Below are 15,731 nucleotides of genomic sequence, written 5' to 3' on the forward strand. Positions count from 1 at the left end.
GACGAGGCAAAGTTGAATTGTCGCGCCAAACCGAAGCGGAGGCAGACCCAAAATAAATATCATACCAAAAAGTGTCCACATTTTGTTTTTTTAGTTATATGAGATTAAACTGGTGAGTCCAGCCATGTACGTGTATTTAGAATTATAAATAATGTGAGGTTGGCAACCGTCCTGACGAGTTTGCTGAGTGCTGACCGTTTTCGATGCGAAGTCGTGAATTGGTGCAGAATTGGCTCCGCTGCAAACTCCATAGAACTGGGCGCGATTTTGGATTTCAGACTCGGCGTCGTATTTGGTCGGATAGTATGCGTATTTGGTACGACTTTGGATTTGTGGTGCGGACTGTGGAGGAACAGTGGCCGGATAGTGTACGTATTTGGTCAGATAGTATACGTATTTGGTACAGTTCTATTAGGTAGTCTTTGTGACCGGATGGTATATGTTTTTGATATCATCAGGTAAATGATTACTTTCGAGCTTTTTTAGTTGTAGAGATTTCAGCTTCACACAGCTATTCCATCCGATTCCGTCTAGTTAAAAATCATCCCTGATGACCATCGATCCGAGCAGGCCAACGAGTAATACACGCACGAGTCTTTCACAAAAAAAAAGTAATACACACACGAGCGCTAGCTACGGTCACCACGACAGCAAGACGTACACACTCTTCGCAGTTTGGTACGCCACGACGTAGTCCGGGTTGGCTCTCTCGCACGGCACGGCACGGCGCACCCGGCCGGCGGATTGATTGATTTGGTCATTTGGTTGCAAGGCAACGAACAAACGAACGACTGTTTCAAAAAAAAACGAACGAAAAAGCGTTGAAAGAGACGCATCTACGCCGCGCCCGGCCCATCCCCACCACGATCCCAGGGCGTGTTTGGTTGTTAAATTTTTTGGCGAAATATTACTGTAGTATTTTCGTTGTTATTTGATAATTAATGTTTAATCATAGTCTAATTAGGCTTAAAAGATTCGTCTCGCGGATTTCGTCTAAACTATGTAATTAGTTTTATTTTTTATTTATATTTAATGCTTTATACATGCGTCCAAAGATTTGATGTGACAAGAAATCTTAAAAACTTTGGCAAAATGAAGTGGAACTAAACTGGCTCCCCGGTGGCCTACTGGCCACTTGGCCAGCACCAGCACCGCGGCGGACGGGACGTGCCGATAAAGCGAGCACGACGCCCCTCTTTGCCCTCCGGTCCGTCGCAGGCGTCTCCCGCCGCATGGGAAAGGAGCAAGAGCAAGCGGCCGAATAAAACTCGCGACCGCGCCACTGCTGCCGTGTAGTAGGGTGCAGTTTAGTTGCAAAAAAATATTGTAAAATTTTTTAAGATTCTCCATCACATCGAATCTTTGATACATGCATGAAGCATTAAATATAAATAAAAAATAAAACTAATTATACAGTTTAGACGAAATCCACGAGACGAATCTTTTAAGCCTAATTAGACTATGATTGGACACTAATTACTAAATAACCACGAAAACCGGTACAGTAGCATTTTGCTAAATTTTTTGACATCTAAACGAGGCTTATGAGTACTACCGGCGAAGGCCAAGGTAAGGTCACATTGACATTCACAGCACACCGCGGCCCCGCCGTCCGATCGGCATCGGCAGCCGGCAGCCGGCCCGGCGGTCGACACGTGGTGCGGGTGGCCGGGTGGGGGCACCGGTGCGACGACGCCGACGCACACCCGCTGCACTCGATCGGCCGCGGGGTCACGTCGCGCTCACCACCGGCACCACACCAGTGGCGCGCGCTCGCCACCGCCGAATATCCCTCGGACGGATCGGACGACGGGACGGGGCTCGCGTCAGGCGTCAGGAGGCACCGCGCGCGGTTCCATGCATTCACTTCGCGCGTGATTTGGGCTCTGTTCGCTTGGGCCAGAAACCAATATTTTCCTCTCAAAACAAATTAACCGTAATAAGTCCAGCCGCCTCCGTCCGCTGCCGGCTGCCCCCGCGCGAGTGCGCGATCTCTATCCGAACCGCCGGTTTCGGACGGCGGACGACGGCGTGTCCGGTGCGGCGGGGCCTGTGCCGACCAGGCGACCGCGCGGGCTCTCAATTCTTCTCGCGCCGGTACAGATTCGTCGTGAGTCATGAGTCATGAGTCTTGAGTCATGACACATGAATTTTTGTCAGGGGCGAAGGTGAGTGGTGAAGTTTGCCGGTTAGCCCCTCTGGGGTTTCGAGTATTGCAGATGGTTATTAAGTTATGCGGGCTTGACAGCCTCTGGTTGGCTGGTTTTTGGAGCAAGCACGCCGTTCATAATAGTATGGAGTACTCCCTCCCGAATTGACCGTCGTTGTGGAGTTCGAACCATGTCGCCGAATAAGTGTCGTTTAGCAGCCTGTTCGTTTCGTCGTAAACGATTGTAGATTATTTACTACTGGCTAGTTTAGTGTGAGAGAATAATACTGTTTCAGCTTATCGAATACGAGCAAGCGAACAGGTTGTAGGCTATCCAACACCTACGAACTAGCCCTGCAGCTTTATCCTGTCACCCCATCCCACCCCTTCCTGTCCTCGTCTACTGGTCTCCGCATCCCTCGCAGCAACGCGATTAGTCTTTGTGAATGGCTCCAGAACAGCAGAGGAGAGAGATCACTGCCATGCTTACTACTCATAGGGCTCTTTTCATCATTTTGCTTTCACCTTAATCTCTGTGCCTAGCTCCAGAACGACAATCAATTGGGGACGGAGGGAATATATAGATATAGTTCGCACTGCTCCCTCCTACCAGTCAGCTAAACCTGACGTCTCGAACAAGAAAAGTGACCTAGATGCAAGTTTAGATTCTGGTCTGTGAAATGTGGAATGTCAAGATTAAAGGATTGTTTGGTTATGGCCATCGAAAAGCCCGATCAAAATTTGGCAGGCCGTGAAATTTGCCCTTAACTTGGTTTGCTAACAAATTTTAGCAAGCCAAGTAGATTTTTGTCCAAAAATGCTAGGTCAGGGTGTCCGATCGTTCGGACACTCCACCCACCCTTTACACCACCGTTGCTGCGCCAACCCACTCTTTTACGCCACCGTTGCCCGTGTCGCACCACCCCACTCTCTATGCGTCGCCGCCCCGCTCCCGCGTTGCCGATGAGCTCCACGTCGCTGGCGAGCACATTGGTGACCTCCACGCGCCACCCACCAGTCCTCTATGCCACCGCCACCGCCACCGCCACCGCCACCGCCACCCATTCCGTCCCGCCCCCACCCTCTATGCGTCGCCGCCTAGCTCCGCGTTGCTGGCGAGCTCCGTGCCGCCGGTGAGCACACCGGTGACCCCCACGCGCCGATGAGCCTCCATTCACCGAAGTAGCATGGATATGTTTGCGTTGAAAGAGTATGGTTCAAACGTATGTTTCAAGTGTTTATGAGGTATGTTGCAAATGTTTTATATCTATGCTGCAAAAGTAGATCAGGATGTTGCAAAAGTATATTGGGGTGTTGCACATGTTGCAATGGCTATACACATATGTTTCAAGTGTATGTTCTAAATATTTCATCTGTATCAGACGTATGTTGCAAATGTTTCATCTGAATGTTGCAAAAGTAGATTCAGATGTTGCATATACATGCATGTTGCAAGCATATGTTTCAAGTGTTTTTTATGGATGTTGCATATATATGTTTACAATGGCTTTCAAGTGTTTTGCAAGTGTTTCAGCTGTTTCAGACGTATGTTGCAAGTGTTTCATCTCGGTGTTGCAAAAGTAGATATGATCTTGCACCCATGTTGCAATAAGACCCACCTACCGCAGCCACCTGTTGCAGCTACTGGGTGATATCCAGGCGATGTTGCCCTGCTGCTGGGATGCCACCGAGTGGGCGCAGACGGGCGCGTGAGAAACTGAGCGCATGCGTGAGGGCCAGGCTTGGCTAATACACAAACAAAACACGACCTTAAAAATCTTAATTATTTTTAAAACTGTGTTTTCAATCGGCAATTTACCTTGAAATTCCTTGTGATTTACTTATGAAACAATATCTATGTTGGCTATATTCCGATGTCAAATATAAATCAATAACATGTGGATCCTATTTATCATAATCACAACTTTATCAATATTCGGCACTGCATTACTCCAAATACTATATATTCTTTCTTGGCAAACATTGTCACCGTCCATGAATTCGCCTTATCCATGATCTAAACAACTATTTTTTATCATGAACAGTACTTGATCTGGCTCATCTGGTCGCAATCCAAACATGCCATAGCTTACCGAAGGTAGTAATTAATACACTAGATAGGATCCAGAGCAGTGAACGCCTTTCAATTGCAACCACCATAGTACATTTTACTCCTTCCATCCAGGAATGACGAATATATTTTGATCGGGAATAGTCATACAAAATACAATCTGGCCCTTAATTTGTATTTACAATATGTTTTCAATTGCTAAAAATTTTAAATGCTATTTCAATGTTACCAAACCAGTGATGCTTTAGGGCGTGCAAAATTTAGTTGCGCATTGGCATGTGGTTCCTATAGGAGCTTTATTTGCAAGAGATCAATTAAATTTAGGGCGAGCCAATGTTACCAAATCAGTGATGATTTGGTTGGGTGCTCATCGAGCAGATCAACTGAAGATGAAACTAGATCTCCATCGATCGTCCTTTCAGAATCGCAAAAGATATGGAAGTGATAAAGTCCAGGACTCCACATGATCTTACACACAAGTGCACACATGCCGCGGAAGCCTGGAACAAGATACAAGAACATCCCGGATCCCTAGGCAGAAACGGATCGTGTAGCGTATCCTTTCTGGAAAAAGCGATGCAAAACGGATCGAGGAGCTCTCACCACGTCAACCGTGCTGAGGAGCTCCGTCCTGTCTGCACGAACTATGGCAATGGCGAACGACCTCCTCTTCCTATCGAGATATGATGCGAACCAGAACGGCATGTCTGCAGGCTCCATCGCTGCACGCCTGCCCGTTGGAAGACACCGGCCGGAACGAAAACGGATCGAGCTTGATGGAGGAAAGAGGAAAGCAGCGCGCCGCGCCTAGCTATAGCAGTTAGCAGGGGGAGGGGGCGGCCTCTAGCGGCAAGGGGGCCTTTGTCCAAAACCACGACAAGCCGAGGTTCCATCTGGAAAAGTCCACGCCCTTTGTCCTCCCTAGCATCGACCTGTCGAATCCTCACTGGTCTATTCAGCTCAGCGACGAGGAGAGAGAGGCGGAGGGGAGGCTGACACATGGCCGGATATTGAGGTGCGGAATTGAATTTGATTAATGCAAAAGGTGGCGTGTGTGAGGACGGAGGCAAGCAATCACGAGACGGGAGGGGTTGGCCTTTCGCCTCTAGGGTTCCGGGTCGCCCACCACCTTACCGGAAATGGCAATGCGGGACGCGCCCCAATCACTCACCACCCCTTTCGTCTCGCCCTTTTAACCGCAGCGTCTCTCCACCCAACTCCTCCTGCGGTCCTGCCTGCGCTCTCCTCCTTTTCCTCCCCTTCGTTTTTGCTTGGTTCCATCGGGGCCGCCGGTCGAGCCGGAGAGGAGAAGCTAGCTAGCAGGAGCGGTGGTGTGTGTGGTAGTCGGTGTGTGTGCGTGTGTGGAGGGTAGCTGCAGCTGGGGCTAGCTGGAAGGATTGGGAGCCATGGGGAGGGGGCGGGTGGAGCTGAAGCGGATCGAGAACAAGATCAACCGCCAGGTCACCTTCGCCAAGCGCCGCAACGGCCTGCTCAAGAAGGCGTACGAGCTCTCCGTGCTCTGCGACGCCGAAGTCGCGCTCATCATCTTCTCCAACCGCGGCAAGCTCTATGAGTTCTGCAGCGGACAGAGGTATACGACCACAACGCACATATATAAATGGTACATGTGTACGGGCAGTGGCCGGAGGCAGCAGATCCTCTCGGATCTGACCTCCGGGGAAGCGCGGGGTGGTGGCGGGAGCTTGGACGGTTTTTTAGCTTGTTTTGAGGCCGGGGCGTAGTTTCACGGGGATCTCGGCGCCACGGGGTGGATCCGTGCGAGGCCAAGCTAGCTCGTCGTTTCTCATCTCTGGTATTTGAGGGTTTAATTTGGGAGTAGAAACCTGGTGGATTTCTTTGGGAATTAGGGTTCTGGGTTGCTCCTTGGCTTGTGAAGTGTGGTGATCTTAGTAGATCTGGTGAATTTTCGTTTGCTCTAGGGGTTCTGGATTCGTGTTGAATCGATTGGTCTGGAGATGTCGCGAATTCCCAGTTAAATTAATCGCGTATTTGTATATATTCATAATAAAAGAGAGCTACGTATACAAAGGGTGAGAGCAAAAGGTGAGGACTAGGATCCGCGAATTTGTTGTGCTGCACGGACACGTAAGCTTTCATCTATCCAGGATCGAATCCGGCCGTTTTGCTCAGATTTTTCTTTCGTCTGTTTTGGACTCTATTTGGCAAGCTTAGCTTAGAAGCAGATTATTTTAGTTCAAGCATGAAGCATGTATGGACGTCGTCGTGTTGCTTAGTAGCTGATGTTCTAATATATTAATGTAGAGTCTCTTGCAAAAATTATTTTAGGTTGTTTTCATTTCTGAGAAAACAAAAAGGAATTTTGTTACCACCAAATACATGAGAGTTTAACACGATATAAACTCTCTCTCTCTCTCTCTGCAAAAAATAGGAATATACTTTTACACATATCGTTATGAAAAGTTCCCAGTTGCAGTTGCTGTATAGTTTATAGTCTTTATCATATAGGAGTACCTAGATCATGTTCTAGAACTGAACAGGGCTTATACTACCGGATTCAGCTTCTTTGCTGAGTGTTACACTCGGCAAAGGGCACTCGGTAAACAGTTTATCCGCAAAGACCTCTTTGCCGAGTGCACTTTATCGGACACTCGGCAAAGAAAAGTCGCCGTGATGGCGGCTTTGCCGAGTATCAAGGTCAAGCACTCGGCAAAGGTCGCCGCTTTGCCGAGCGCCGTTGACTCAGACACTCGACAAAGGTGGCCACTGTGCCGAGTGCCACCGGCAAGACACTCGGCAAAGGTAGCCTTTGCCGAGTGCCTGGCCCGTGGCACTCGACAAATATGTGATGTTTGCCGAGTGCGTTGACCTTTGCACTCGGCAAAGCATGTTCCCAGATAGTCACTTTGCCGAGTGTCATGGCCATTGCACTCGGCAAAGTGACTGAAAACAGTCTTTTTTATTTGTTTTTTACATCCCATCTAAACAAACAGAAGATATATATAACAAACATCACCAACATCACATATATATCATCAACAATACATATATATCACCAACACCACATATATATCACAAACGTCACATATATATCACAAACGTCACATGTCTCATAATATATCACAAATAAGTTCACAAGTAATCCAAGTGCTCCATCACCTACAACCGTCATCCTCCGCTGCTCGGCCTCCCGCTCCCCGTTCAGAATGTCCAACAATGAAGCAGTACAGAAGTTTCTCTGCGTTTTTTTTAACATCTCCATCAGCAGCAGTGCAATTACCAGAGCAAACCAATTATAACAACTTGTGGTGCTTGCAGAGTTCAACTATGAAATATTCTGTTTCTAACATGACAACCCCATGATATTCATTTTCTAAACAGTGACAGCTAGCACAACACTGGATCATGTGTTCTCCACTAAAAATTTTACAGCAAAAAAATGGTCACACGTTCTCACAACGTATTAGCAGACAGGATTATCTATGTGCTTGTACCTTGCATCAATTCAAATGGCCTTGGTGCTGAAACTCAATCAGTAGCTTCTGAGACACCGTGCAATATGATCTGATGACAAACCCATGTACTTCATGCAAGCAGAATGGTCTTGAGCCATTTTTCAGCACACCTCCACATCGAAATGAATCAAAACAAGTGGTTGCAGTCTGCCTGAAAACATAGTTCAATTTAGCCTACTCGCAGATGCATGCATCCAACAAAAGTAAAAAACACGCGAAAACATGGATACGCGGATCTCTTGCATTGTTCAAGGAAAACATGGGCCGCTCGGCACTCGCAAACCACCTCTTTGCCGAGTGCTAGTTGTTTGCCGAGTGCTTTCTCTCTAGCACTCGGCAAATAGCCTCTTTGCCGAGCACCCGATAAAATGAACTCGGCAAAGTCTGGGACACTCGGCAAAGAAGCCGTCTCCGGTAGTGTTAGATCACAATCTGCTTTGATTGAATGACCTAACAAACCATTAAAATCAATCCATTAGCATTATTGTCTACATCAAGTAAGCCCTCACACAAGAAACTCTGTATGTACCAAAATTTAGATAATTTTGTCTAACCTTTTTCATTTTTGTGGACAGAAAATATAACTTACCTGTATATGTTAGTAACTGGGAAGACTAAGATCAAACCATAAGGGTGGTAAATCTGTTTGTGGACACACTTTTAAATTTTTCGTGGTCCCTAGGAAAATCTCATAATTTTCACAAGGATCTGTAATCAATTTATTGAAAAATGAAGAGAAAACTAGATAATTGGCGTTGTGTTCCAACTCTTTGCTTTTGGCTAAGGCTTGTGTCCTGCAGTATTAAATTTATTGTTGGGATGCTGAAAATTTTCTGTACACGCTTGCATGATCTAGCAAGCGCAGGCATTTATTAGTATTTTAGCTCTAAATTTGGAATAGGAATCCTCAGTTTTATATATGTAATTTGCAAGTGGGCGGAACTACTAGACTATGGCTTCTTCACTCCAAGACTTGTTTTTGTAAGCAGGATAGTATATTATTAGTCCCATTTTCTTTCCAATAAGTTAAACATGATCATCTTCTGACCCTCATAATTTATGTAGTAATATTAAAAGGTTTCCATTCAAAATGTAAAGCAAATGTGGTTAACCCATCTACATGTCTAAACCACCTTGTACTCAAGATTCCTAGGACTGACCTGGAGGTATAAACTAGGGTACAATCAAGTGTCAGGTTTCAAATGTCAGTCGTTGTGTCCAACTGTCTCCTCACCTTTTCTGATCGAATTGTCCTTTCATTTCACTAGTTTTCAATCCCCTTGCCCGCAAAATTCTCCAGGCAAAGTTTTATCATATGTCCCTTCCAGGGTCTATACAATTGGAACCTAGTGCTCTACTAGTATTTTATACTGTCAGATATGAATGCATATCTTCAACATATACAGTAGTATGATTTTGTTCACTCACGTCTTCCCTTCCTCTCTCTGAAAGTCGAAAGCATGTCGGGGCCACTGACACTCCAGTGGTATAGGGGATAATTAATATTCTACGGTAGCTGGGTGAAGCCATAATTTTTCTATTGTTTTGTCTGTTGGAATGTCTCGTAAGCTAAAATCAGGAAGTTTCTGTGATATATATAACTGTGATAGATGTAAATTACACTAACTATGTGAACTTGAGGTATCAATATGTATCCCTGGTATGTAACCAAAAATAAAAATTCAGTTGCATGTTAATTACCCTAGTTGAGATTGCTTCATCTTCTCCAAGCACCACATTCTCTACTTTGCTAACAATCCATGCTAATTTTGAACTCGCAGCATCACAAAAACACTTGAGAGGTACGAAAAAAGCAGCTATGGAGGCCCAGATACTGCTGTACAGAACAAGGAGAACGAGGTAATAAGAGCTTGACACGTTCCTGAATCAATTTCTCATGAGTTCTCTTCTGTTTTAGTATTTTCTCATCCAAAGATTCTAGAGCGTCTTTGGTTCCTAGCCTGAACTCGCCATGCCCGCTGTGGTGTCGCCACACTCGCAGCGCCAAAAACAGCCGCCACACCTGTGGCGAGTTTTACTGCTGTAGCTCAATGCAAAGATGTGGTGTGCCTACTTTATTTGCAATCCAAACAGCTATGTCAGCAGGTGTGGCAACCTCAACTTTGTTGTGGCGTGGTGTGGCGGAGAACCAAACACGCCCCTAGTACTCTTTGGTTCAAAGCAATTTTAGATTGATAATATTGATATTTATCAAATTAGCTTCATGAGTCGACATCTCACTGTGAAAATTAAAAGACAGTGGCTTTGTTCGTTCTCATTTGAAACATACAATTACTACAATACATCTTTGTTTTGTTCAAGTGAACATCTCATTGCGTAGCGCTAGCAATTCCTTAACCTTGATACCTTCAATCATTTGACCATTTATGCATAGCAGATTGCCATTTCTTGTTTCTTTCTATCGCATGCACTTGCCAAAGTATGAGTTAGAATCATGGCTATATAATTCATATGATTGAGAAGACACAATTTACATTGAGCTGATGTCAAAGATGATAGTTCCAAATATCATTATTGTGTGTGAACTGACCTGGTGCCCAGCCACTATTTGCTCCAAAAGCACTTAATGCTTACTTGTTTTTTCTCGTTATCTTTTGTACTAAAGTACCGCCTCTTATTTTGCAGTTAGTCCAGAGCAGTCGCAATGAGTACCTTAAACTGAAAGCAAGGGTGGATAATTTACAGAGGACTCAGAGGCAAGTTGAGTCTACTCTTGAGTCCTATCTTCATTACAAAAGGAATTTCCTTCTCTTACCCAATTGACATTAAGTAACCACTAGATAAAATTGCTATGCATGTTTGGACAATTTCATCAAAATAAGTTTGTGGTACTGTCATTTTCAATGTATGCGCTGTAGTTAGTTACCAGGTAAATGACATCCCTATTCAGGGGAAAAATATTTGTGCGCTTTTTGTTTGCCCTACTTTGGTGATTAACTAGTACAAATAGATTCATTGCATAGCTAAAGCATTGGGTCTTCGTCAGCATATATGACACCTGAAAGGAATTTTCAGAATTCTCATAAGTCATAGCCCTCTGAATTAGATATCAATTTATGGAGGCTAAATGAAGAAACCATAATATAATCACAATGAAGTTAAAATAAGTTTCTTAATGTGAATGTGTAATGCTTAGCCAAGATGCAGACAATTGATTTTGGCTTTATTGGTAATTACAGGAATTTGCTTGGTGAAGATCTGGGGTCACTTGGTATCAAAGAGCTTGAGCAGCTTGAGAAGCAACTAGATTCATCCTTAAGGCACATAAGATCCACAAGGGTAATTCATTGAACAAACCATTTCCTAATGCGTTAAAATATTTTTTGGATGAAGCTAGTGTTCATAGCACGGTCCTTCATATTTCTAAATTAATGGCCACTTTGAATATAGAGTGCTCTATATACAATTGTGATCATCACCTGCCAAGAAGACCCAGCTACATATAACATAGTACTTTTATTCACAATATTCCTATTAATCTCCTATATTTTCTGTGACTAATGTTCCTTAATTAGGTAGGCTTGGAATTTGAAATATGTTCAATGATTGTCATTCATCTCATATAGGCACAAATGATTTGTATTTTATATCTTTCAAATGCTGATCAAAGAAATTTCTGATTTTGCAGACACAACATATGCTTGATCAGCTCACTGATCTTCAGAGGAGGGTATGCTCTTAACATATAAAAAAATATGAAGATTTATATCAGTAGATATTTTTTGGATAATTTCTGCTTAGATAAGAGCATAGGTACTGTTTGAACTACTTAATGATATTGCTAAACCATGTCCAGGAGCAAATGCTGTGTGAAGCAAATAAGTGCCTTAGAAGGAAGGTATGCATGCGCCTTACCATGTCCTTAAATGCTGCTAACATAATTTACCTGGTCTTGCTTAGATACTCGGGGAATCATCTTATTATTTTGGATTTATGTCATGTTTCGGGTTAAATAAATGGTGTATATATACCAATGAACAATTTAGGTCTTCAAGTTGGCAGATCTGTTTATTAGCACTTGCAAATACATGTGCAATCGACACATTAAATTGAGCTTCCATGAGCACAAATATGCATTAATGCTTCTTGCTGAACCAGCTTTCACTTTGTAGTACTTATACATGGTGTTTGTCTTAATATATCTGTGAACGACTTTTTGTAGCCCGAAATGTTTTGCATCTCTGAACAAGTTTTGCATAAGGAATACTGTAGTTCAACTGTGGTAACATAACTGTAATTAATATATAATAAAACCTCTATAAAATATATATTGTGCATATTGTTCGTTTGACTGCTAATACAGTATATATGTGATAGCAGTACTTACCAACTAAACGAGCATTTCAGGGGGATTTGTGAGATTAATGAGGTTTCTTACGTGATTGTTTTGCAAATAAAAGCTGGAGGAGACCAGCAACCAGGTGCATGGCCAAGTGTGGGAGCACGGTGCCAACTTACTCGGCTACGAGCGGCACTCCCCCCCACCACAGCAGGCACCATCACATGTTGGCAATGGATTATTCTTTCATCCCCTGGAAGCTGCAGTAGAGCCAACCCTGCAGATCGGGTATGTCATATACCTGCAGATGCATCATGTGATTCGGTAGATCCTAGCTACATAAAGCGCAGCCCTGTGCATCGATCTGATCATGTCTTCTTGTTGTGTTTGGCATGCATGTTTGCAGGTTCGCTCCTGAGCATATGAATAACTTCGTGCCGACATGGCTACCCTGAGGATGGATCTTTGAAGCAAAGGAAATAAATAAAAGATGCGATGGCAGCATCATCTTCTACTGCAAGAGTGACAGTTGTGTTCCAGTCACATATATGACATAGTTTGTGTGTCGATGTGTCGAAACGCATAAATTTGTGATTTTGTTATCTGTAATGTAAGCACAAATGAAACATGCAGGACTAGTTGCTTGCTTGACGAAGTATTTGTGTATCCGTGTAAAGGCCGTGCGCCACAACATAAGCGTACTGCTGCTTTGTGCATACTTAAATTGAAGGCACGGTGTAATGCCTGCACATTTCGCCACAACATATAGGGCCGCACTAATGGAGAGCCCCAACCAGCCCCCCTAGCCAGCCCAACCAGGTGTGTGGGGCTGACGTGCGTGTAGGTAGGGGATCACTGCAGACTCAGAAGATCGGATGCATAAAAGCTCAGTTCAAGCTGCGCAGAAACGTTTTTGTCGTGACGTTGCATAGAAATTAGTAGTTGGATGAATGAAAATTAATTCGTTACCACATAAAAACCTCCTCACGAGCTGGACGTTCCACCCGACACAACCAGACAGAGCTGACGCATGCATGCATGCACACATCTATTATATTCTCTTTCGTTTTTTCATTATAATTCCTCAACGAAGCATTCAATTTAAAAATGGTTTTCACCATTGAACTCCTGATATTTTGTGCACGATTAAAGATCTGCTGTGAATATTTTTTTTGAAAAAAAATAAAATTCATAAATTTGAAATTTGAGTCATGGCACGTGATGGCCGATTGGATGCATAGAATCAATGGTCAAGATACGTAGAAAAGTTTTTGGTGCTGATGTTGCATAGAAATTAGTGGTTCGATGAATAAAAAATAATTTCGTTACCGCGTAAAAACCACTTTGCGATATGAACATTCCACCTGACACAACTGTGATTGCCTCCACTAATATCATGCTTTCGTCTACGCATAGAAACTTGTGAGCGAGAGCATAGAAACATGTAGACGTTCTTGTCTTTTTCCAAGATTTGAAATTTGAATCATAGCATGTGATGGCCGATTGGATGCATAGAATCACCGGTCAAGATGCGCAGAAAAGTTTTTGGCACCAACGTTGCATAGAAATTAGTGGTCGAATAAATAAAAATTAATTTTGTTACCATGTAAAAACCTCTCTACAAGATGGACATTCCACCTGACATAACCGTGATTGCCTCCACCAGTATCATGCTTCTCAATATGGGGGTGTATAATTAACATGGGAACAATGCATAGAACATGGATACCACAAGCGTAACAACATGGAGACGATCTCGTCTTCTCTGAAATTTGAAATTTGAAAAATTGCACGTGATGGACAATCGGATTCATAGAATCAATGGTCAAGATACACAGAAATACTTTTTGGCACCGACATTGCATATAAATTAGTAGTTTGATGAATAAAAAATAATTTTGTTACCACATTAAAACATTTCCATGAGATGGACATTCCACTAGAGGATGATTATTTAATAGAGGAACCATGCTTAGAAACCCACAAAACCCTTCCCACTAGTGGTTGGATGAAAAAAAGTTAATTTTGTTACCGCGTAAAAATCTCTTCACGAGATGGATATTCCACCTGACACAACCGTGATTGCCTCACCAACATCATGCTTTCCATTATAGGGGTGTATAATTAACATGGAAACAATGCATAGAACATGGAGACCGCAAAGCGTAAAACATGGAGATGATCTTGTCTTCTCTAAAATTTGAAATTTGAATCATGGCACATGATGGACAATTGGATGCATAGAAATAATAGTCAAGATGTGCAAAAAAGTTCTTGACGCCAACGTTGTATAGAAATTAGTAGTTGGATGAATAAAAAATATTTTTTACCGCATAACAACCTCTCCGCGAGATGGGCATTCCACCTGACACAACCGTGATTGCCTCCCACCAACATCATGCTTCCCACTACGGGGGTGTATAATTAACATGGGAACAATGGATAGAAGATGGAGACCGCAAGCGTAAAACATGGACACGATCTCGTTTTCTCCAAAATTTGAAATTTGAAAAATAGCAAGTGATGGACGATTAGATTTATAGAATTAATTGTCAAGATGCGCAGAAACGTTTTTGGCGCTGAGATTGCATAGAAACTAGTAGTTAGATGAATAAAAATTAATTTTTCTTGCCGTCTAGAAATTAGTGTACCAACAATGTATAGAATTGTGTACCAACCATGTATAGAATTGTATAGAAGCCCACAGATAATTGTTCCAACAATGTATGCCAAAGTGTTCTAGCAATGCATAGAAGAGTGCTCCAACCATCTATATAAATGTGTAGAAGTGAACAGATAACTGCTCCAACAATGTATACAAATTTGTTGTAATAATGTGTAGAATAGAATACACATATAGTGGTTGACGACATGATTCAAAATCCTAAGCATATAGTCTCTATCTATACATCCTCGAACAATAGACATGATTCAAAATCCAGATCCAAGTCGCCTATGCAAAAAAAAATCATAGAAACCACCCTATGCATAAGCATCCCACTATCGTGTGGTTGACCACGAGCGCATTGGTGAGGATGTTGAGCGCCTCTATGTCGCCAGAGCAGAGCCGAGCCGAGCGCGTCCAACTCCATGAGCCAGTCGCCGTCTCTGGACCAGGCTACCTCTCGCTGCTCATATGTGTGGAAGACATATAAACATATTTTAACATGCACAAAAATCTATTCATGAAACTAATGTCAGCTACATTAATACAAAAATCACAACAACATAGCATATAAATCTAACTTGTCAAGCATACAGACTTATTGGTGAAATTAATATCGACTACATTGACTAAAAAATCATGGGCCATTCAGGTACTGCAAGTATATAAATCAAAATTCAAAGCATGGGACAGGACAGCTAGTTTCAGCCAATGTCGGCAGTATCAAATATTTAATTTCTACAACCATAGCGTACAATAATTATTTGATTTATGCAACCACAAGAAGTAAAAATACAACATTATTTTACAGCCAGATAAAAAATCCAATCAATAAACCAATACGTTTTACACTCAATATCAGTTGCATGTCCCGGTGCACCATTATGCCATCGGGAGTCCAAAGCACCACAACCCGCCACAATCCACACGATATGATACTGGTGAGTTATAAGTTCCATGCTTGCCCATTTTCATACTAGTAATCTGCAGCCATTCAAACATCACTTAGTTGAAAATAGATAATAACATTTATAAATAAAAAATAGTGGTGG

At 43.1% G+C, this 15,731-nt stretch overlaps 1 protein-coding gene across 1 annotated transcript; it reads left to right on the forward strand.

Moving 5' to 3' along the window:
* The first annotated feature begins 5,404 nt into the window (after positions 1-5,404).
* On the forward strand, positions 5,405-12,690 carry LOC136542134 (MADS-box transcription factor 8). The gene is made up of 8 exons (XM_066534435.1): positions 5,405-5,811; positions 9,496-9,574; positions 10,361-10,431; positions 10,915-11,014; positions 11,364-11,405; positions 11,532-11,573; positions 12,136-12,302; positions 12,421-12,690. Exons 1-8 carry the CDS (start codon positions 5,627-5,629, stop codon positions 12,467-12,469), a joined length of 735 nt encoding a protein of 244 aa, XP_066390532.1. The 5' UTR covers positions 5,405-5,626; the 3' UTR covers positions 12,470-12,690.
* Positions 12,691-15,731: the final 3,041 nt, after the last annotated feature.

This window comes from Miscanthus floridulus, chromosome 3 (genome assembly GCF_019320115.1).
Source record: "Miscanthus floridulus cultivar M001 chromosome 3, ASM1932011v1, whole genome shotgun sequence".
NCBI classification, from domain to species: domain Eukaryota; kingdom Viridiplantae; phylum Streptophyta; class Magnoliopsida; order Poales; family Poaceae; genus Miscanthus; species Miscanthus floridulus.